The 23,985-nt window shown below is 47.3% G+C and overlaps 1 protein-coding gene across 1 annotated transcript in view; it reads right to left on the bottom strand.

Annotated features, from left to right (window-relative positions):
* The window catches only part of LOC143941452 (uncharacterized), a 90,765-nt gene that overhangs the window by 25,970 nt on the left and 40,810 nt on the right, over positions 1-23,985 (bottom strand). The window contains exons 15-16 of the mRNA XM_077463338.1: positions 4,062-4,260; positions 697-835 (exon numbers count right to left, since the gene is read on the bottom strand). Coding sequence (XP_077319464.1) covers positions 697-835; positions 4,062-4,260 — 338 coding nt within the window. The remainder of the gene's footprint in view (positions 1-696; positions 836-4,061; positions 4,261-23,985) is intronic.

The following is a 23,985-nucleotide window of genomic DNA, read 5'->3' as shown; positions in this document are numbered from 1 at the left end:
AATGTAAATCCATTGTCAATCACACCGCCCACCGGACCCCAAAAAAAAATATGAAAACCGCTCTGCCTCCTGGGAGGCCTTCTGTCGTATGCTGGCTCTGCAATTTGACATTTCTTATATAGGCAAGGGAAGGGGCCACCTGGCCATGTCACTCAGTGGTACCTCTCCCTTCTGGTGTCACGTTGTCACATTGAGGGACACTATTTTTTTTAATAAAGGACTGTTTCTTATGGTTATTACTTTTGTACACTTTTTTGGTGAATAGGCAGGGGTACGATGTACCAGATACCCATTCACATGGGGGGGGGGTTGGATCTTGGGGTGCCATGATGGATGGACATCGCAGGACACTTTTTTTCCTTTTTTCTATTTTAATAAAGGACTTGTCAAAAACTGTGTATTGTGGTTTTTACTTTTTGACACTTTTTTGGGGTAAATGGGTAGGGGTATAATACACATTCACATAGGGAGCTTCCAGATTCCAACAAGCCCCCCCCCCCCCCCGTCCGCAGATTACAATAAGCCCCCGACTGCAGACTCCGACAACTACAGCCCAGGGTTGTCAGGAAGAGGCCCTTGTAACCCTGCAAATTTAAGTGTTAAGCAAACCGCGGAACTAGCAACCTCTCATGCTCAGGCCGAAACCATTCACCCATACTTGGTAAAGAGCACACAGTGAACACCAGTGACACTTACAGGTAGTTTGGCGTTGTCACCTCGGTCAGATGGAGTGAAGACATTCAGGTACAGACAGTCCTCGGATGTGGGAGGAAGAGTCACGTCTATATTGACTAATTTCAACATTTTTTGGAATTGTTCTGCATTCTGGGTGCACCTGAAAAAGAGATGTGCAACAGGAAGAGGTGTAGAGGGTCTGACTGAACCTGGACTGATCAACTTGGGGGGGGGGTTGTCCCTTAGGCCGCGTACACACGCGGGGACTGTTCGCTGAAACTTTGTTCGTCAAACAGTTGCCGCAACAGTCCGCTCAAAATTTGCATGAGCGGACTTGCCCACACACGGCACTTTTTGAGCGGACTGTTTCAGCGAACTGTTTGCCAAACAGTTCGCTCAACTTTTGAAATGAACGGACTCACCCACGTAAGGCGGAGGCAAGTCCGCCCATTTCGAGCACGTGTACAGGTAGGCGGGGCCCGCGAAGGAGACGTCGCGGGCACCGCCACCTGGAATGGACTTAAAGGGACACCCAACGCCGAAAAAAATCGGCGTGGGGGTTCCCCCAAAGTCCACAACAGACCCTTGTCCGAGCGCGCTACCCGGCCGGCCAGGAAAGGGGGGGCGAGCGAGCGCGCCCCCCCCCTGAGCCGTACCAGGCCGCGTGCCCTCAACATGGGGGGTGCCTTGGGGAAGGGGGGGCCGCGCGGCCCCCCCACCCCAAAGCACCTTGTCCCCATATTGATGAGGACAAGGGCCTCTTCCCGACAACCCTGGCCGTTGGTTGTCGGGGTCTGCGGGCGGGGGGCTTATCGGAATCCGGGAGCCCCCTTTAAGAAGGGGGCCCCCGGATACCGGCCCCCCACCCTATGTGAATGAGTATGGGGTACAATGTACCCCTACCCATTCACCTGTAAAATAAAAGTACCCAAAAAAAAAACACAACACACGAGAAAAAATATTTTATTGCACAGCTCCGGGGGTCTTCCGTCTTCGGGGGTCTTCTCGCCGGACTCCTCCGCTATCTTCGTGTAGCTCTTTTGCTAGCGGAGGAGTCCGGCTTTCTTCCTCCCCGCCGCCGGCCTCTTCTCCCGACTTCGGGGGTCTTGTCCCCCTCTTCGGTTCTTCTGCCGGGCCACCGCGCCTTCTTATAGCTCTTTTGCAGGCGGTGGCCCGGTCTTCTGTCGCCGCTGTCGCCGTCGCCGCCTTCCGTTCTTCTTCTTCTTCTTGTTCTTCTTCTTCTTCTCCTCCAGGAGATGTTGACACGACGCTCTCTCCGGCCGGAATGCCAGAGCCGCCCTGCGCTGCCACTTATATAGTGACAATGGGGCGGTGTCACATGGTATATGTCACATGGGTTGGTCACATGGGTTGATGTCACATGGTGACCCCGCCCCCTTACGATGTCATAGTCCCCATGTGACATCAACCCATGTGACCAACCCATGTGACATATACCATGTGACACCGCCCCATTGTCACTATATAAGTGGCAGCGCAGGGCGGCTCTGGCATTCCGGCCGGAGAGAGCGTCGTGTCAACATCTCCTGGAGAAGAAGAAGAAGAACAAGAAGAAGAAGAAGAACGGAAGGCGGCGACGGCGACAGCGGCGACAGAAGACCGGGCCACCGCCTGCAAAAGAGCTATAAGAAGGCGCGGTGGCCCGGCAGAAGAACGGAAGGCGGCGGCGACAGAAGACCGGGCCACCGCCTGCAAAAGAGCTACAAGAAGGCGCGGTGGCCCGGCAGAAGAACCGAAGAGGGGGACAAGACCCCCGAAGTCGGGAGAAGAGGCCGGCGGCGGGGAGGAAGAAAGCCGGACTCCTCCGCTAGCAAAAGAGCTACACGAAGATAGCGGAGGAGTCCGGCGAGAAGACCCCCGAAGACGGAAGACCCCCGGAGCTGTGCAATAAAATATTTTTTCTCGTGTGTTGTGTTTTTTTTTTGGGTACTTTTATTTTACAGGTGAATGGGTAGGGGTACATTGTACCCCATACTCATTCACATAGGGTGGGGGGCCGGTATCCGGGGGCCCCCTTCTTAAAGGGGGCTCCCGGATTCCGATAAGCCCCCCGCCCGCAGACCCCGACAACCAACGGCCAGGGTTGTCGGGAAGAGGCCCTTGCCCTCATCAACATGGGGACAAGGTGCTTTGGGGTGGGGGGGCCGCGCGGCCCCCCCTTCCCCAAGGCACCCCCCATGTTGAGGGCACACGGCCTGGTACGGCTCAGGAGGGGGGGCGCGCTCGCTCGCCCCCCTTTCCTGGCCGGCCGGGTAGCGTGCTCGGACAAGGGTCTGTTGTGGACTTTGGGGGGACCCCCCACGCCTATTTTTTTCGGCGTTGGGGTTCCCCTTTAAGTCCATTCCAGGCGGCGGAGCCCGCGACGTCTCCGTCGCGGGCCCCACCTACCTTCACACGCGCTCGAAATGAGCAGACTTTCCTCCGAGCGGGAACAGTTTGCTCATTTCGAAAGTAGCCTACACACGGGCGGACTGTTCACTCAAACAAAGTTTCAGCGGACAGTTTTTCGGAATTTCCAAAAGACTTTGTCCGTCAAACTGTCCGCTGAAACTGTCCGCTGAAAGCCCACACACGGGCGGACTGTCCGCTGAAACACTGTTCAGCGGACAAAGTTGAGCGAACAGTCCGCCCGTGTGTACGCGGCCTTACTGTATATAGCTGCAGCTACCAGTATTTCTCAACTGAGTGCCAACAGATGAAGAGTTTCTGCATAATGGGCAAAGCAGGTGTATGGACCTGGGAACTTAGTGTAGGAATGGTGAGGACCCCTCAAAATGGGACCTGAGAACTCTGCTCAGGGATGATGGAAGCCCCTAATAATGGGCACATCAAGTGTAAAGATCTGGAAACCCATTGCAGGGATGATGGGAATCCCTAAAAATGGTCATAGCAGGTGTATAGCCCCAGGAACTCAGCACAGAGGTAGTGGGGGCCCCTTATAATGGGCACAGCAGGTGTACAGATCCAGGAACTCAACACAGGGATGATGGAAGCAGCTCATAATGGGCACAGCAGATGTACAGACCCAAGAACTCAGTATAGGATTAGTGGGAACCCCCTCATTTTTGGCCACAGCAGGTGTACAGACTCAGGAACTCAGCACAGGGATAACGAGAATCCCTCATAATGAGCACAGCAGGTGTACAGACCCATGAACTTTGCGCAGATGGTAGGAACTTTTTAATGGGTTCTAAGGTGCAGAGATCTTACCAGTAGAGTCCCCGGAGATAGAAGAGTCTGTTAGTTTTTATTTATGAGTTTTTATTTATCCAGCATCCTCCAAATATTGAACTATCAGTTCTGTTTTATGAAATCAAGAGATTCTATTGAGTGAATGAGATGACAGCTCACATCCTGGGACTCACATGGGTGGGTTTTCTGTGGCTTCTTTCACTGACTCCCAGGGTTCGGGCGGTTCCGGAGCTTCAAACCGTAGTGGTCCTACTGGTGGTTTTGCAAATGGGATTCTATAGAAAGCATCCACGGTTCTGTCCGTTTCTTTTACTGTTTGCGTCCTCCCTTGGAGTTTTCCATACCTTGTGTCCACCACGGGTCTACCGCCATCTGCTGGGCATGAGAACAAAACACATTGACTATAGTTTATAGCAGCCCTTCTCAACCTTTTTACTCTTGAGGAACCCTTGAAATAATATTTAATTCTCTGGGAACTCCTGCAATAAGCAATGCATTGCAGGTCAATGGGAAAAATGCCCCTTACAGTGGTGTTCAAAATTCGAAAAAATGATTGGTGTCATGCAAATGACCGTTAAAGTGGCGTTGGCTCCGTATATTCCGACCGCCGGTAGGCCCCATCGGACTTTTTACATTGAAAATTCAGACGGACTTAGATAGAGAACATGTTCTATATTTTTCTGATGGAAAAAATTCCAATCTGAAAAAACGCTCGTCTGTATGCTGTTCCGAGGTACCAAAAATGACGCATGCTCTAAAGCAAGAACGAGACGGAAGCGCTCGGTCTGGTAAAACTAGCATTCGTAATGGAGATAGCACATTCTTCAAGCTGCAAATTCTGTGATCTTTTAATGCAGCGCTTTCTTTTGCACTTTATAATGCTAGAATAATGAAGTTCTGACAAACTTCTTTATTATTTCTCGTGATCTCATGAATAATCTTTTATTTTTTAAAAGCCCGATCTCCATCATAATGTTTAGAATTATTTTTTATAGTCATCTTTTTTTTATTTCATCATGATCTAATTTTTTGGGGATTATTGAAAAATTATCACAAACAGCAGTAAAACGATCTAAAAAGCACAAGTCTGAAAATCGCAAATCGTCTCTCACCAAACTTCTACTAACATGAGATAAACACAAGATTACTTAGCAGAAGGAGCCCAAAGGGTGGCGCAGTGGCTATTGAACTTCCTTTTTATAGTGCTGTGTGACCGTGTGTATGCAAGACAGCTTGAGCGGAATTCCGTCGGAAAACCCTTCCAACGGGAAAAACGGTCGTGTGTACACCCTATGACAATGTTTTACCCACAGAGGCAAATTTTACTACTGGCAATTTAAAGTCAGGAAATGCGCTTTATTTGGTAAGTAGACAACTCGTGCCTATCCTTTGAACAACCACATCGGGCAAACTGCTGACAGACTTTTTTTGTGCTGACTCTTCTTACCAAACAGAGAGAAATTACACTTAGTGCTCTGGATTGAGACAAGTACACACTATAGAGGAATATGCTTTGTTCATATTTCATGTCTGAGGTTTACAACCATTATAAACACATACAATAACCTGGGGTGCCAAGGTTTGCCATCACTGGGCTAGGGCATAGGGAGAGTGAGCATACAAGTGTTAACAAAGACACTTAGAAAGGATGGGATTCTACATGTTGAGCCATGTCAAGCATAGGGAAATGAGCAGGTGGTTTATACAGGTAAAACATTACATTAATCCAAAATCACTATATATATATATATATATATATATATATATATATATATATATATATATATATATATATATATATACATATACATATACATATACATATACACACACACACTTGTAACATTCATGGCAATCACAACTTTTGAAGGAACATCACTACATTGAATCGGGCTCTACACACACACACACACACACACATACACACACACACACACACACACACACACACACGTGCATCTCAAAAAAAATAGAATAGCAAAAAGTTTATTTGTTTTAGCAATTCAATTCAAAAAGGGAAACTCGTATAGTATATAGATTCATTACACACAGAGTGATATATTTCAATGATTTCTCTTTTAATTTTGATGATTATGCCTTACAGCTAGTGAAAACCCAAAATTCAGTATCTCAGAAAATGAGAATATTGTGAAAAAGTTTAATATTGTAGACGCATGTGTCACCTTCTAATCAGCTAATTAACTCAAAACACCTGTAAAGGTTTCCTGAGCCTTTAAATGGTCCCAGTCTGGTTCAGTAAGTTACACAATCATGGGGAAAACTGCAGACTTGACAGTTGTCCAGAAGACAGTCATTGACACCCATCATAAGGCGGGTAAGTCACAAAGGGTCACTGCTAAATAAAGAAGCTGACTGTTCACAGAGTGCTATATCCAAGCATATTAATAGAAAGTTGAATGGAAGAAAAAAAGTGTGGTAGAAAAAAGGTACACATGCATCAGGGATAATCACAGCCTTAAAGTGGTTGTAAACCCTTACAAACCACTTTGACCTACAGGTAAGCCTAGGTTAAGGCTTACCTGTAGGTCCAAGAAATACCTCCTAAACCTACACGGTTTAGGAGATATTTACTAAAAGACAGTCACCGCTGTCTACGGCGCATGCGCCATAGACAGCGGCGGGCAGGCGCACTATTGCCATTATAAGCATGCCGCTGCTAACGGCGATATGCCATTAGTGCCAGCTCCCACGCGCATGCACGGGAGTGAGGTCATCGCTGCTCTGGCGCTGTGAGTGGCCGGAGCAGCGATACCCGGAAGAAGATGGACGCTCCATACTACAGGGGACAGCGGTGACATCGCTGGCTCCTGTGTCAGGTAAGTGACACATAAATGGGCTACTATGTGATGCATAGTAGCCTATTATGCTTTACAGTTGCAGGGAGACAAAGAAGAAGTAAACCCATCAGGGTTTACTTCCTCTTTAAGGGGATTGTGAAGCAAAGGCCATTCAAGAATTTGGGACAGATTCACAAGGAGTGAACTACAGCTGGTGTCAGTGCTTCAAGAGCCACCACACACACACTTATCCAGGACATGGGCTACAACTGGCGCATTACTTGTGTCAAGCCACTTCTAAACCAGAGACATCAGAAGCAGAGGTGGCCGGTGGACATCAGAAGCAGAGGTGGCCGGTGGGAATTTTTTTGGGGGGGCAAACAGTATAACCCTCCCCCCGTTGGATGGTTGCTCTAGGTCAGTGGGCGGGTCTGGTGCACTTACCCCATCTATGCAGCGCTGGGCTTCACTGGTGGCTTCCCTTGCTCGGTGGTGGCAACAGCTTTCCCTTCCCCTGCTCTCCACAAGCATCAACAGCTTCCCTTTCCTCCCTCCTCCTTGGCGGCCAATTGGGACTCTTCCCTTTTGGGCCAATTGAAAAATGGGTCTCGGACCTGCTTCTGATTGGCCGGATTGAGGATCAGTGTTACAGCAGTGAATATGCATTCCCTGTTGTAACACCTAGGTGGGCTCATGGCACAATGCTCTGCACCACAAGCCGGAGGAGAAGCGATCCTATTGACCACCGAGGAGGATGAGGGAGGAGACACAGGGGAAGCTGCCATGAAACACCAGGAGGAGGAGACGCCACCCACCACTTAGATGGGGCAAGTGCGGGGCTGGTGGTGGAGCATTTACAGCAAACTTTTTTTTTTTTTTGAGGATAAAAGGTTTTCCATAAATAAATACCATTGTATGCACTCCTATCAGTGGCAAGTGCTTTTTCTCAACCCTCTGAATGCTACATCTGCAGGACAGGTCTATTTAAAAACAAACTTACTGACAGGAAAAAAATAAAAGAAAGAAAGCCTTAAAAAAGAAAACTAAAGCAGCCACCACATCTTGATAAGCTGCAATATCATAAATGTCTGCTTTTGGGTTCAATTTAGCAGAATGGGAAACAAAAAAAGTCATTGACAGAGGGGGGGTGGGCAGCTTTTGGAAGCAGAGGGATGATAAATAAACTGAATGGTAGACACGTAAAAAATGTGTTTTTGTTTCATTCTTTTTTTCAGAAATTCGAAATTTCGGAAATCCGAAAATTATGAATTTTGGAAATCTTCGGATTTTCAAATTTCCGAATTTAGATTTTTCGGATTTCCAAATTTTCAAACTTCAAATTTCACATTTTTTTAAATTGACAAATTTTTAATTTACAAACTTCTGATTTTTCAAATTTTCAGAATTCGAAAATTTGAAAACTCAAAAATCTGAAAATTCGAAAATCTGAGATAAAGAAAATCAATAAAATTCGAAATAACTAAATAATAATAATAATAATAATAACTAGCTATTAAATTATAGGTATTTGGATCTACAAAATGTATCTGAAGTTACGAATTATCCGAAATAACAAATGCCACATCTAAACAAATGGAATGGAATAAATGAATAATAATAAGGTTTTATTATTATTATAGTAATTATTATAAATTTGTTATGTTCCATTCGTTTAGATATGGTTATTTCAGATAATTCATAACTTCGGATAAATTTGTACTTGTTACGTTCACTAACAGCCAAATTTGAAAGGAAATTCCAATACCTATAATTTACAATTTATTATTAGTTAGTTATTATTTCAGATTTTTGGTTTTTTGAATTTTCAGATTTTCATTCTTTTGAATTTTCAGATTTACATTCTTATTTTTGAATTTTCAAATTTATGAAAATTTCAAATTTCCTACTTTCCGAAATTTCGAATTCAGATTTTTGAATTTCTGAAATTTAGAATTTTCCAATCCCCAAAATTTCAAATTTTCGAATTCTGAATTTCCAAAATTTAGGAAATGTAGACTTTTCTGAAATTCGAAAATTTGTAAATTCCACATTTCTGAAATTCAGAAGTTTGGAGTTTCGGAAATTGAAAAATTTGGACATTTGGGAATTTCAGAATTAACAAATTTTTCACAATTTGTTAAGAAACGAATTCGGAACTAAACAAATTGCACATGTCTACTGAGTGGATTACTGCTTTTGCATCAAATAGATTCCAGTATCAATTAAGTTGTTATATAAAAACCAGACATCATTTTTATACAACATTATAACAAACATAAACAGAATTTTCTACTACAAAATGCCATCTCATTTCTCTCCTACTAGAGGAAGCGCCAGTGCTGCACATTTCAAATGGAAAAAGGATTTAGTTCTGTTTCTCTGTTCTCCCCATCCACCCATGTATGGTACCCATCTGTAGGATCTATATTATTGGAATGCTTATAGATCTATAAATTTAGAGGTCAATATTTAGGTGGGCAGGTACAGTGCATTCTGGAAAGTATTCACAGCGCTTCACTTTTTCCACATTTTGTTATGTTACAGCCTTATTCCAAAATAGATTAAATTAATTATTTTCTTAAAAATTCTACAAACCATACCCCATAATGACAATGTGAAAGGCGTTTGTTTGAAATCTCTGCAAACTTATTAAAAACTAAAAAAAAAACTCCCATGTATATAAGTATTCAGAGCCTTTGCTCAATACTTTGTTGTAGCACCTTTGGCACCAATTACAGCCACAAGTCTTTTTGAGTATGATGCTACAAGCTTGGCACACCTATTTGTGGGCAGTTTCTCCCGTTTTTCTTTGCAGGACCTCTCAAACTCCATCAGGTTGGATGGGGTGCGTCGGTGCACAGCCATTTTCCAATCTCTCCAGAGAAGTTCAGTTGGGTACAAGTTTGGACTCTGGCTGGGCCACTCAAGGACGTTTACAGAGTTGTCCCGTAGCCACTTCTTTGTTATCTTGGCTGTGTGCTTAGGATCATTGCCCTGTTGGAAAATGAACCTTCGCTCCAGTCTGAGGTCCAGAGTGCTCTGGAGCAGGTTTTCATCAAGGATGTCTCAGTACATTGTTGCATTCATCTGTCCCTCCATCCTGACTTGTCTTCCAGTACCTGCTGCTGAAAAAACATCCACACAGCATGATGCAGCCACCACCATGCTTCACTGTAGGGATGGTATTGCACCAGACATGACGCTTGCCATTCAGGCTAAAGAGATCAATTGTTTTATCAGACCAGAGAATTTTGTTTCTCATGGTCTGAGAGTCCTTCGGGTGCCCTTTGGCAAACTTCCGATGGGCTGTTATGTGCCTTTTACTGAGGAGTGGCTTCCGTCTGGCCCCTCTACCATACAGCCCTGATTGGTGGAGTGCTGCAGAGATGGTTGTTCTTCTGGAAGATTCTCCTCTCTCCACAGAGAAACACTGGAGCTCTATCAGAGTGACCATCAGGTTCTTTCTCCCGCAACCACTCAGTTTGGCCAGGTGGCCGGCTCTAAGAAGAGTCCTGGTGATTTCAAACTTCTTCCATTTACTGGATGATGGAGACCACTGTGTTCATTGAGACCTTCAAAGCTGAAGACATTTTTCTGTAACCATCCCCAGATCTGTGCCTCCATACAATTCTGTCTTGGTGGTCTACAGTCAAGTCCTTGGACTTCATGGCTTGGTTTGTGCTCTGACATGCACTGTTAAAGAGGAGGGCCGGTTATACAAAAAAAAAAAAAAAGTCGGCAGCTGCAAACACTGAAGCTGCTGACTTAATCAACACACTCACCTGTCCAGGGTGCCCGCGATGTCGGCCGCCCGAGGCCGACCCGTCCCTCGGCTCTCGGGTCCCGGTGCTGCCATTCCTTGTAAGGGAAACAGAGAGTGGAGTCTTACGGCTTCACTGCCCGTTTCCTACTGCGCATGCGCGAGTCCCGCAGCTACTGCGCATGCGCGAGTCCCGCAGCGCTTTCTGAATGGGACGCGCTGTGTTCTGGAACACACAGTTCCCAGAACACAGCGCGACTCATTACCCAGAAGACGCCGCGACGAAGACAGAAGACAGAAGATCTCCGCGGAGGAGGAAGAGGAAGATTAGGAGAAAGTGCCTAGCAACAGGCATTTCTGGTAAGTAAAAAAAAAAATTTTTTTCATTTTTTTTTTTTTTTATATTTTTTTGTAATTTTTAATATTTTTTTTGTTTTCAGGGTGGCCCTCCACTTTAACCTGTGGATCCTTATATAGACAGATGTGTGCCTTTCCAAATCATGTCCAATCAACTGAATTTACCACAGGTGGACTCCAATCAAGTTGTAGAAACATCTCAAGGATGGTCAGTGGAAACGGGATGCACCTGAGCTCAATTTTGAGTGTCAAGGCAAAGGCTGTGAATATTTATGTACATGGGATTTTTTCAGTTTTTATTTTTAATAAATTTGCAAAGATTTCAAACAAACTTCTTTCACGTTGTCATTATGGGGCATTGCTTGTAGAATTTCAAGGAAAATAATAAATTGAATCCATTTTGGAATAAGGCTGTAACATAACAAAATGTGGAAAAAGTGAAGCGCTGGGAATACTTTCAGAATGCATTGTATAAAAGAAAGCACAGTCTGATGGTGATACAATTTGGAGAAGGGTTTTCTGCACCAAGTGTGGATTTGAACAGGAGCGGTAAATGGATTTGATGAATACATTTTTTATTGTTTCTTTTTTTGTGTGGTTTCACTGAAATTAATTGAACCAAAGATTTGAATGTTTTGCACTTTGAGACTTTGGAATTATTTCAGTATAATATTTCATCAATACTTTATATTGCATATTATCTTTCACAAATTCATGATAAAAAAGATAGAAGACACTGTTAGGTGAATTAACAAAAAATATCACTTTTGATTGGAATGACCCTGCTGTAAAAATAAAAAACAATAAGTGAATTATGGTAGAATCTTACCTGTCCCAAAAGTTGCTTGGATGGAGCAGCACAGAAGGATCAGGACAAGAGCCCCCATGGTTGTGTGAGTAACGGGAGGAAGAGGTGTATTATGTACATGCAATACCTGCCTGAGGTTTGCACAATACGTGTTACTGACTGTTGACTATCTAGGCTCGCTACTGATTTCTATGAGGACATGAAAACCTGGAGCGTACCCAGAATCCTCACCCTACTGTGACTGCCTCTGAGGACAAAGTGCCCATCAGGTGAGCGGGGAGGGGGTCATGTTCCCAGAAGTCCAGCAATAAGGTCAATCCTGCAACTGGACCCGCCATCTTCTATTTGGTCTTTGGCTGCAACTTTTTGTGATTTTCCTTTTCGGAACATCAGAACCTGGACTCGCTCAATCAAAAACTTGTACAGAAATGATGAAATGTTCAGGGCTACGAAAATATTTTGAATGTATTTTTTATAGTTCTTATAAAACAATGGATAGACCATAATTAGAATATTTAGACCAGGGCGTACCCGGAAGTGACCCAGGACGGACGTGTTCCCAGAGAGCTCCTGAGTGCCCAGTGCAATCCCCAGCAATCCGGGTGCATACACGGACGTTTTTCCCCAATCCTTCGGCCTATGCACCCTACCACTTGCCCTGCCTCAGCCTGGAGGAAAATTGGGACGAGATTGGCCTGGGATCCGCGGAGAGAGACGCCGGCCTTGTCCGTCCGCGGCCGCCGCCGCCGTCTTCCCCGCCCTTCATCCTCCTCCACCACTTCAACGGGGGACCTGGCAGTGGATCTCCCCATCATCTGGACTGCCTTACTCCACGCCCGGTAAGGTCCAGAGGCCCGCGGGGCCGCCGGGATTGTCTGCCGCGGATGCGGCCTAGTGCGGCCTAGTACAGCCAGCCAGTCCCCGCACTTTCCTATGCCAGCGCCCGGTGGGAAGACGCCGCGGCCGGCCTCCACCCTCCTCAACCACGCTACCGGAGGCCCTCCTGGTGGGCTGCTCGGCTCCCCTTGCCACCTGGTCTGCCCTAGTCATTAACTGGGGACCTCTGGAGATCTGTGGGGCCCCCGGGACTGTCTGCCGCGGATGCGGCCTAGTGAGGCCTAGCGAGGCCCAGTGAAGCCTGCCAGTTCCCACACCTTCCTGCCCCAGCGCCTGGCAGGGGGCCTGCGCACTGGAACCTGGACACTACAGCTGTCTTCTCATCCCCCCCACACTCCAGGATCCCAGGACAGCTGAAGGAGAGGAGGTGACAGTGGGCTCCACGGACTGCAGGTGAGGCACTGTCTTAGCCCAAGGGGCCCTTGCTCTCCCCAGACCTTTCCCTGCTGTGTACTGGACACTCTCCCCATCCCCAAAGCTCCACGGCCCTCTCTCTGGCCCGGCCTCCTCCTGGGTTCAGGCTCTTAACAGCCTGACTACCGCCCTAGTGGGTTAGAGCTCCAAATAAAAAAAAAAAAAAAAAAAACTCTTCTTACTACAGCCTGCTGACGTGAGGGGAGAATGTAATTACTTGGCATCAGAAATCACTATATACCAAGGGCGCTTGTGAGCTAAGAGCCAGGATGGCCGCAAGCTAATGGCGCTTCTCCACCACCGACCACACCAGCTGTGATATAACCGCTCCTGCACATTAATCTGGGCTCGCTATATCCCGGCATTGAGACTGACATTATGGGACGCAAATCAGGCACAGCGCGGAGCACCACAAAGAGACAGGCTGTGCGAGCTAGCCTTGAGGCCTTTCCACCGGACGGCCTGCTGGACTCACAGGCCTCGGACATGGACTTTACCCCTCCGTTGCTCACTGGTGAGCCCGAGGCCTGCTCGGATACAGAAAGCATACCAGGAGTCCAGCAACCCTATGTAGTGCCTTCCTTGCGGGATGCCGACCTGCTGTCTCGCTTTAAAACCATGCTGCAGGGGGAACTGTCAGCAGCCACTTCCAAACTGGCCACGCATCTCACAAAGGAAATCCGTGAGCTGGGTAACCGTACAAATGCGCTGGAAGATAGAATGGAGGCTGCGGCCACGGTCATTGATCACCATGAGCAGGACTTGCAGGACGTCCGCAGGGAGCTGGATGCAGCCCTCCTAAAATTAGAGGACTATGAGAACAGGTCTAGACGTGGGAACCTCCGGCTTAGGGGACTCCCTGAAACTTAACCTTAACCTCCACCGCCACGGCCCTATTCCAGGAACTGGTCCCAGGCATCGCCATTGATCGCATGGAATTTGACCGGATCCATCGGGCCCTGGGGCCGAAGAAGGAGGGGGGCCCCCTCGGGACATTATCATCAAGTTCACGTACTACCGCACTAAGGAAACGCTCCTTGAGGCAGCACGGGGCAAGCCTGAACACCGTTTCCAAGGCCACAGTGCAAAAGAGACGACAACTGAAACCTTATACTTCAGCTCTGATGGAACGCAACATCAAATACACATGGGGCTTTCCTTTTCGCCTCGCTTTCACCTACCAAGGCCGGGGCTACACTGTACGCACCGTCGAGGAAGCCCAGACGACTTTTGCAGCACTACATTTGCTCCCCTCTTTGGATGACCCCAGCCTTCGTGAGAGAGCTTCAGGTCCTAGGCCCCCCTCTGGGCGCCTGGGCCATGTGTGGGAACCAGTCAGCAACCGGAAACGGCCCTCCCCTGATGTCCAGCCGCATGCCCGATCCCCCTATTCAGATCCGGGATGACGACCACACGGGTGTGCCTGTCCATGATCCCTTGCTTTCTGCCCGGTTGTTTACCCCGGACCTTTGAAGCACTGTTTGTTTCTGCCTGTGCTGGTTCTTGACTCATACCAGACGATGTGACCATGCTCTCCTGGCCCATGCCTCCCCCCCTTCCCTGTTTTATTTTATAAATTTATAGTTACTTTCAGTTTTTACTTATTATAAAGGCCTTATGCGCCTTCACTTTAGACTTTAGGCTTTTGTCAGTGAACAAGCTCTACTAAGAATGCCTAGTTTTGCCCAAACCTCCCAGCTAACCTGGGGGCCTTCTCTTGGGACATAAAATTTTTTTATTATTATTATTTTATTTTAACTTTTATTTTTTAGGGAGGAGAGGAAAGTGGGCCCATGCTCCTGATGGGATAGGGGCAGTCTGGGGGGCCGATTCCGGGGCTTAATGTATATAAAGTCTGATTTTCGCTCGGGTCAAGCCATGGTTTACTTCAGGTCCACACCCCCTTAAGGGGGCGGATCTTAATCAGCACTGGTGGTTTTTTGCCTGGGCCTTACGGGGTCCCCTCTTAGTGGTGGACTCCTTGAGGCCTGACGGCGCTTTGGCGCGGGGGTCACGTTCGGGGACCGAGGTTCTGTTCTCCCCTCGGGCGCTTCCTGTGGGGCGGCGCCGGCTGGGGAGAACCTTTAATCCCATTGTTAGTTTTATCCACTGCTACCCGGTAGCAGTACTACGAGATGGGCTTGGCTCGTCTCGCCTGTTTTTTTTAATTCTAGTTATAATTGCCCTGTGCAGGGGCGGTAATAATGTAGTAATATTCTAGTAATATTGTAGTATTATTGCTGTTATTGCTGTTATGTTTTGCTATTTGCTAGCTTTGTGGTTGGTGGTAGAGCCACACCTTTTAGTGTCCTGTAGCAGGATGCAATGCCCACCAATTGTGGTGTTTATGTGTTTCACTTGTCTACTCTGTGTTTCCTTTTCTCTCTCTTTCTCTTTCTCCCTGTGTTTCCCTCCCTCTCACTCCCCTATTTGGGTTCGGATTGCCTCGCCATGGGACCAGGGTAAGTACGTTCCTTGTTGGCCGCTCTATAATGATATAGTCCTTACTTTACCCTCCTGATGGCTCAGAATGTGCTGAAAATATTCTCGCAGAACATCCATGGGTTTAATTCCCCCATTAAGAGGTCAAAGGTTTTCCGTCATCTAAAATCTCAATCTATTGATGTGGTGTGTCTGCAGGAAACCAGGTTCTCCCTGTCCTCATCCCCCAAATATTTGTCCTCCCATTATCCAGTGTTTTATACGGCTTCCGCCTCTGAGAAGCAAAGAGGGGTGCTGATGGCCTTTAGGCGTAACCTCCAATTCACCTGTTCTAAGGAAATCGCGGACCCTACGGGTAGATATTTGATCTTGCAGGGCACCCTGTGGGACCAGGAGGTCACTTTGGTTGGATACTATGCTCCTAACTCATTTCAACAGAGGTTTTTCTCCCATTTGCTTCAGGTGATCATCAGGCACCAAAAAGGCCTCCTGATTATGATGGGAGACTCCAACTCTGTTTTTAACTCCGATTTGGACAGGCATAGTCTCCGGGAAGTGCCTCCGTCCCGTGATGCCTCCCAAGAGCAAATATTGCGTGATCTCTTCCAGTCATATGGCATGGTGGACGTGTGGCGCGAGCAACATCCGTTGTCACAGGAATTTACCTTTTTCTCTAACCCCCACCAGAGTTTTTGTAGGATAGATCACGTGTTTCTGCAACTTAATTCCCTGCCGTTGGTACATAAGATCATTATCGCCACTTCTCCGTGGTCTGATCATGACCCCCTGATCCTCGTAATCTCCTTGGCGGGATTCGCCCGCCCAGGCCTTTCTCTGGCGGATTAATGAATCCCTCCTGAGTACGCAAGCAACATCATCTCAAATAGAAACCCATATCCAAACCTATTTCACAGAAAATGTAGGCTCAGTTGATTCTCCAGTGGCCTTGTGGGAAGCTCACAAGGCGACGGTCAGGGGACATCTAATCCAGATCGCTTCCCGTATGAAGCGGGCCAGGGAGCAGCGGATACGAGAGTTGACTTCCTTGTTGGAAGCGGCAGATGCGACGTGGAAGGCGCGTCCTACGGTAGCCCATAGGCGGACACGTGACAACTTGGCCACTGAGTTGGACCTGCTCGCCTCTGCTCAGGCGGAGAAAGCCCTGCGCTGGTCCAAGTATAAATTCTACAGTTGCTCGAACAAACCTGGTCCTATGTTAGCTAGGAAACTTAATTCAGCGGGACGTTCGGGCAGGCCAATTCGATTACAGGTGACAGGTGGGGGACTCACGTCAAATCCATCCAAGGTAGCGGCTGGCTTTGCCTCCTTCCTCTCCTCCCTCTATAGTGGGCCAGATGCCTTCGACCGGGACAAGGCCGAGAGATTCTTCCAATCGATTTGCCTCCCCTCATTGTCCTCGGCGGCACAGGCCAATTTGAATGCTCCTATAACGGAAATGGAGGTCGCCCAAGCCCTAAAGTCCCTTAAGCCATCCAAAGCCCCGGGCCCGGACGGCTTTACCGGTCTGTACTATAGGACATTTGCGTCCCTGCTCACGCCCCATCTAACGTCTTATTTCAATGCCTGGCGGGAGGGTGCAAGGCCCGCGCCAGACTCGCTGAAAGCCTATATCTCTATGATTCCTAAGTCACACGAGGAAGCCACAGACCCGCAGTCCTTTCGTCCCATATCCCTGTTGAATGTTGACCTGAAGGTTCTGGGAAAGGTCCTGAACACAAGGATCAACAGATACAGTGGTGTGAAAAAGTGTTTGCCCCCTTCCTCATTTCCTGTTCCTTTGCATGTTTGTCACACTTAAGTGTTTCGGAACATCAAACCAATTTAAACAATAGTCAAGGACAACACAAGTAAACACAAAATGCAATTTGTAAATGAAGGTGTTTATTATTAAAGGTGAAATAAAATCCAAACCATCATGGCCCTGTGTGAAAAAGTGATTGCCCCCCTTGTTAAAACATACTATAACTGTGGTTGTCCACACCTGAGTTCAATTTCTCTAGCCACACCCAGGCCTGATTATTGCCACACCTGTTCACAATCAAGGCATCACTTAAATAGGAGCTGCTTGACACAGTAAGGTCCACCAGAAGATCCTTAAAAGCTACACATCATGCCGAGACCCAAAGAAATTCAGGAACAATTGAGAAAGAAAGTAATTGAGATCTATCAGTCTGGAAAGGGTTATAAAGCCATTTCCAAAGCTTTGGGAATCCAGTGAACCACAGTGAGAGCCATTATCCACAAATGGCGAAGACATGGAACAGTGGTGAACCTTCCCAGGAGTGGCCGGCCGCCCAAAATTACCCCAAGAGCACAGCGACGACTCATCCAAGAGGTCACAAAAGACCCCACAACAACGTCCAAGGAACTGCAGGCCTCACTTGCCTCAGCTAAGGTCAGCGTTCATGCCTCCACCATCAGGAAAAGACTGGGCAAAAATGGCCTGCATGGCAGAGTTCCAAGGAGAAAACCACTGCTGAGCAAAAAGAACATCAAAGCTCGTCTCAATTTCTCCACAACACATCTTGATGATCCCCAAGACTTTTGGGACAACATTCTGTGGACCGATGAGACAAAAGTGGAACTCTTTGGAAGGTGTGTGTCCAAGTATATCTGGCGTAGAAGGAACACTGCATTTCATAAAAAGAACATTATACCAACAGTAAAATATGGTGGTGGTAGTGTGATGGTCTGGGGCTGTTTTTCTGCTTCAGGACCTGGAAGACTTGCCGTGATAAAAGGAACTATGAATTCTGCTGTCTACCAAGAGATCCTGAAGGAGAATGTCCGACCATCTGTTCGTGTACTCAAGCTGAAACGAACTTGGGTTCTGCAGCAGGACAATGATCCTAAACACACCAGCAAGTGCACCACCGAATGGCTGAAGAAAAACAAAATGAAGACTTTGGAGTGGCCTAGCCAAAGTCCTGACCTGAATCCTATTGAGATGTTGTGGTATGACCTTAAAAAGGCCGTTCATGCTCGAAAACCCTCTAATGTAACTGAATTAAGACAATTCTGCAAAGATGAGTGGGCCAAAATTCCTCCAGGACGCTGTAAAAGCCTCATTGCACGTTATCGCAAACGCTTGGTTGCAGTTGTTGCTGCTAAGGGTGGCCCAACCAGTTATTAGGTTTAGGGGGCAATCACTTTTTCACACAGGGCCATGATGGTTTGGATTTTTTTTCACCTTTAATAATAAACACCTTCATTTACAAATTGCATTTTGTGTTTACTTGTGTTGTCCTTGACTATTGTTTAAATTGGTTTGATGTTCCTAAACACTTAAGTGTGACAAACATGCAAAGGAACAGGAAATGAGGAAGGGGGCAAACACTTTTTCACACCACTGTATCTTCAGGCCCTCATTCACAGGGATCAAGTGGGCTTTGTGCCCGGTCGCCAGGCGGGGGACAATGTCCGCAAGGTGGTCCATCTCCTTCATATACTTCATCAGCGTAAAATACCTGGACTTTTGCTCTCCCTAGATATTTATAAAGCGTTTGATTCGCTCTCCTGGGACTACCTTTATTTTGTTCTAACCAAATGGGGATTTGGACCACATTTTCTTCAATGGATCCAGGCCCTCTATTCCGCACCGTCTGCGTCGGTTAAATATGCGGGTTTCCTTTCTGACCCTTTCCCGATACTCCGGGGGACTAGACAGGGATGCCCCCTGTTCCCGGCACTATTTATCCTAGCATTGGAGCCGCTGGCGGCGGCGATTAGGGCCAATAGCGATGTCTCGGGAATCCCTTACGCGGGCACTCAATACAAAGTGAACCTCTTTGCGGACGACGCCCTTTTGACCATATCAAACCCGCTTATCTCCCTGCCCAACCTGCAACTGATATTAGACCAATTTTCAGCCTTCTCGGGCCTTCAAATTAACCCCGCCAAGACCACAGCGCTGAACGTTACTCTCCCTCTGGAACTGGTGCAGCGTCTCCAGGACCATTTTCCATACCGTTGGGCATCCCACTCGATTGATTATTTGGGTGTCAAATTAACACCATCTTATTCTTCCCTTTTCTCGACCAATTACTATCCCCTGTTGCGAACGGTGTCCACCCTTATGCAAGCCTGGCAATTCTCCACTCTCTCATGGGTAGGCAAGATCTCGGCGGTGAAGATGACGATTCTTCCCAAAGTCCTTTATTATTTTCGCACTTTGCCTGTCCGGGTACCCACTTTTTTCCTTAGACTCTTGCAGAATAAAATCTCCAATTTATATGGGCGCGCAAACGCCCCAGGGTACCTAGAGCGACCCTTTATACCCATAGGCTCCGGGGAGGCTTGGGGGTCCCCAATATCTCTAAATATTACACAGCAGCCCAGATCTCCCCGTTGACTATGCTCCATGCAACCGCGGATGTTCCTCTGTGGGTACTCCTGGAGGTGCCTGGCTGTGACCCTTGTGCACTTCAGGCACTCCTCTGGCTCCCCAGGAATCTGCGCCCTCCCTCCCTAAGCCCCATGCTGCTCCATGGTCTGCAGGTGTGGGACTCAGTTCGCTATTCCAGTAATCTGATGTCCCCCTTTCTACCCCTACTTCCCATCACTCATAACCCTCTTTTCCCCCCGGGTCTGGAGGAGCCCCAGGCATTCTCCTGGTGGTCCTCACATGGCTACCCACGAGTCCAAAATTTTCTTTCCTCACGCTTATTCCCCTCCTGGGAAAGTATCCGGGAAACGAATGAGGCGCCGGCTAATGAGCATTATCACTTTATCCAATTAAAGCACTGGATTGCAACGTTGCGCCGCATGTCCACCTACCCCTTCCAAAAAACTTTTTTGTAACATTCATGCCAGCACGCCCCAGGGTCCCCAGGTCTTATTTCGGCCATTTATGCCTCTCTGAATGGTCGCCCGCCATCAGCACCCCTCTCTTATATGACTCAATGGGAAAAGGACCTTCAGGCCCCAGTAGACCCAGAGGACTGGAGCAGGGCCTGGAAAACGGTCGCCAAATGCTCGTTCAACACAAATACCCTAGAGGCTGCATATAAAGTAATGTTCCGATGGTATTGGGTACCTGCCCGCACAGCCCGGGCTTTCCCTGGGAGTACTGACAGATGCTTCCGCAACTGTGGACAGCGAGGTGATGTTCTGCACACATGGTGGGCTTGCCCAAGGCTGGTGGGATTCTGGTCTAGGATTTTCGGTTTGCTGCAGACACTCTTCCACCTTACGATCTGAAGGGACGCTAAGCTAGCTCTTCTACATTGCCCGGTACCTGGTTTGCGAGGCCCTCAACAAAAGCTGGCTACTTATTTATTTATAGCGGCCAAGCGGACCATTGCCCAAGCCTGGAAGTCCCAGCGGGTAGATTTTCAAGGGGTTAAAACCCGCATGACTGCTATGTTACTTCAGGAACGTATGTCCAGTATTGTCCATAATTCTCATACTAAGTTTCTAAAAATCTGGGAGCCGTGGATCTCCTATGAGTTCCCCGGGCTCCTAGCTGCAGGCCTGGGCTTGGTCTAACTCCTCTTGGCGAGGCGTCCACACCCGAACTTTCCCCCTCCTTTCTTCCCCCTCTTTTCTCCCAACCTTTCCTTCTTCTGTTCCCTATCTCTTTTCACTCTTCTTTGCAATCTCTCTCATTGCTAACAAATACTGCTTCCCCCAGTAGGAGGGAGTAGTGGGAGAAGGGCTTGCCCTCCGGAAACGATAAAGGAACGAGTTGCTTGGTACTGGAGCCAGTCTCGATACCATTCCCTACACTTTTTCCTTCCCTTCTTGTGTTTTGATAAGTATACTGCGATGGTTTGCACTTCGGTTTCATATTCACGTTTTGTAGCCCCTGCGAGGGCGCACAAGGAGCAGATTGTAGTCTTGTTTATTCCTGTTTATTAAAAATTTTCAATAAACATATTGAAACAGAATATTTAGACCAAAGATCCAAAGACGGAAAGTGCAGTTTTCATGATCCTCCATAGGGATCCTTTGTAGAATGATAGACCATTGTCCTCCCTGCTCTTCTCAAGACCTTCTCCTCTCAAGCTCTTTCGTCTCCCCCTCCCATGCTCATCTCCAGGATTTCTCCAGAGCCTCTCCCATCCTCTGGAACTCGCTACCTCCACCTTTCCGGCTATCCCCTACTCTTGCTAACTTTCGGCCGAACCCTGAAAACTCATCTCTTAAGGGAAGCCTAGCACGTCTCCAACTAATCTGTTACCACTTCCATCAGTTCATTCCCCACAGTTACAACCTTTTGTACCACCTGCCCCACCCTATTAGATTGTAAGCTCTTCTGAGCAGGGCCCTCTTAATCCTCTTGTATTTTATTGTATTATAACTGTATTGTCTCCCTTTTATATTGTAAAGCAATGCGCTATATAAACCCTGTATTATAATAATAATAATAATAATATCAATAATTAACAGCTTAGGTCCACGTTAGACTTATCCAATGATAGGACACCGCTTACTCATGGCCAGCGAACTTGTTGGGAAAAAAAAAAAAAACCCATACACGTCTCTCGGTAGAAACCAACACGTTCCTGGAAAGTACCAAAGTCTTCAATAGGTTAGTGTTCATTTGTTTTCATGTGTTTGATACTTTGTGGCACGGGGGGGGGGGGGGGGGGGTGTTAGAAATCATTTTTTATAACTCAAACAGTTTTTGTTTACTAACAAAAAAATGATTTGTCTACTCTGAGCTCGGTTATGAAGTACTACATTATGAAGTACTGGCCATATTACTTTATATTTACTGTACCAGCCAGCAGGTATCACTGTGACAGGAAGTGATAGGAAATCCAAACATTTTGAGCGGCCCCTGTAGTGTCATATTTTGCTCCCCATCATAGAATGCTCCGGAAGTGACGTTGCGGCCAGAAATTTTGCACTGCACATGCGCGATGTGTTCCAAATGCTTGCACCATGCGTTCCAGAGGATTTCCGACAATGTAGTTCAGTGAAACCGTCAGATAATGTCACGGGAGTGAGGGGAGGTAATCGTGACATTAACTTTAGACAGAGCGGAGAGCGGCGGAGAGAGAGAGGGTAACTGTGGCTCAGGGAGGGGATTACCTCCCCTCACTTCTCTGACATTATCTGACGGTTTCACTGGTCTGCATTGTCGCAAATCATTTGGAACGCATGGCGCAAGTGTTTGGAACGCATCGCGCATGCGCAGTGCTAAATTTCTGGCCGCAACGTCACTTCCGGAGCATTCTATGATGGGGAGCAAAATATGACACTACACCACCACAACAAGAATAGAGGGAAAAATCTTTCAGTGAAGACACCTGGGGATTTCACTCACTTTGTAGAGATTTTCTTTTATTCTCGGTTGTGTCCCCAGAACAGGAAGTAAAGGGAAATCTCCCCTGGTAAACAAAATTAAACCTTTCACATGCTCTCCCCATTCACTACTCTATCCAATTAAAATTAAATACATGCACCTTATTACTTAAGTACCAGTGGTTGCAGGTGGTATTTTTTGGGGGGGGGGGGGAACAGTCCGGTGCCCTGCATGCAGGTTAGGGGGCCGGACACATGGATGGGGGGGGGGGGGTTAAGTACACTATACATTTTCAAAACAGGTAGTGGCTGCAAAGAAGCTGCAGGAGATCAGCAGCACTGATTTGTAACAAAGGGTGAAAATAGGTAAATAGGAAAATAGGTTAATGACAGTGCCCAGAGCAAACACAATTTCCTCCAGTTAAGGTTTGCATCTACACTATATTGCCAAAATTATTAGATGACTGCCTTTACACACACATGAACTTTAATGGCATCCCAGTCTTAGTCCTTAGGGCTCAATATTGAGTTGGCCCACCCTTTGTAGCTATAACAGCTTCAACTCTTCTGTAAAGGCTGTACAATCCAAATGTGTCCTATCGGGTTGAGGTCAGTCCTCTGTGCAGGTCAGTCAAGTTCCTCCACCACAAACCTGCTCATCCACACTATATTGCCCAAGAATATTGGGCCACCACTCCAAATCATTTGTTGTAGGGGGGATTATGGTGTGGGGTTGTTTTTCAGGGGTTAGGCCTGGCCCCTTAGTTCCAGTGATGGGAACTCTAAGCCCTTGTACACACGGTCGGATTTTGTCCGAAACTGTTGCATACATACAGTCGGACAAAGTTGTCAGAAAATCCGATCGTACTTAATGTGATGACGTTATTTCGTTAGGATGGGACTACGTTCAGGCTAGTAGCCAATAGCTTTGGTCTAGGAATTTGATCTGAGCATGCGTGGCACTTTGTCCGATCGGAATTCTCTACACATGATCGGACAAAGTCCGATCGGATCATGTTGTCGGAAAATTTTATAGCCCAGCTGGAAAACTTAGTCCGTCGGATACTCTGTCGGAAACAGTCCGATGGAGCCCACACACTTTCGGATTATCCAACAACACAGTCCTATCGGACATTGTCCATCGGAATGTCCGACCGTGTGTACAAGGGCTTAGGCTGGGTTAACACCTATGCGAATAGGATGCGGGTTTCCGTGCATCCAATTTGCATAGCAGGAGAATGTGACTGGCTCTCTATGGAGCCGGTTCACATATCTCCGTTGCGGCTGTGGAGCGCACTGCACAGATACGCTGTGCGTCTTTGGCTCCGTTTCAGTGCCAAATTCAGGCA

Source organism: Lithobates pipiens, unplaced genomic scaffold (assembly GCF_037356315.1).
Source record: "Lithobates pipiens isolate NorthernLeopardFrog02 unplaced genomic scaffold, aLitPip1_a1.2 Scaffold_10, whole genome shotgun sequence".
Taxonomy (NCBI): domain Eukaryota; kingdom Metazoa; phylum Chordata; class Amphibia; order Anura; family Ranidae; genus Lithobates; species Lithobates pipiens.
The sequence above is the reverse complement of the archived record's forward strand: the minus strand, read 5'-3'. Positions and strand labels throughout refer to the sequence as shown.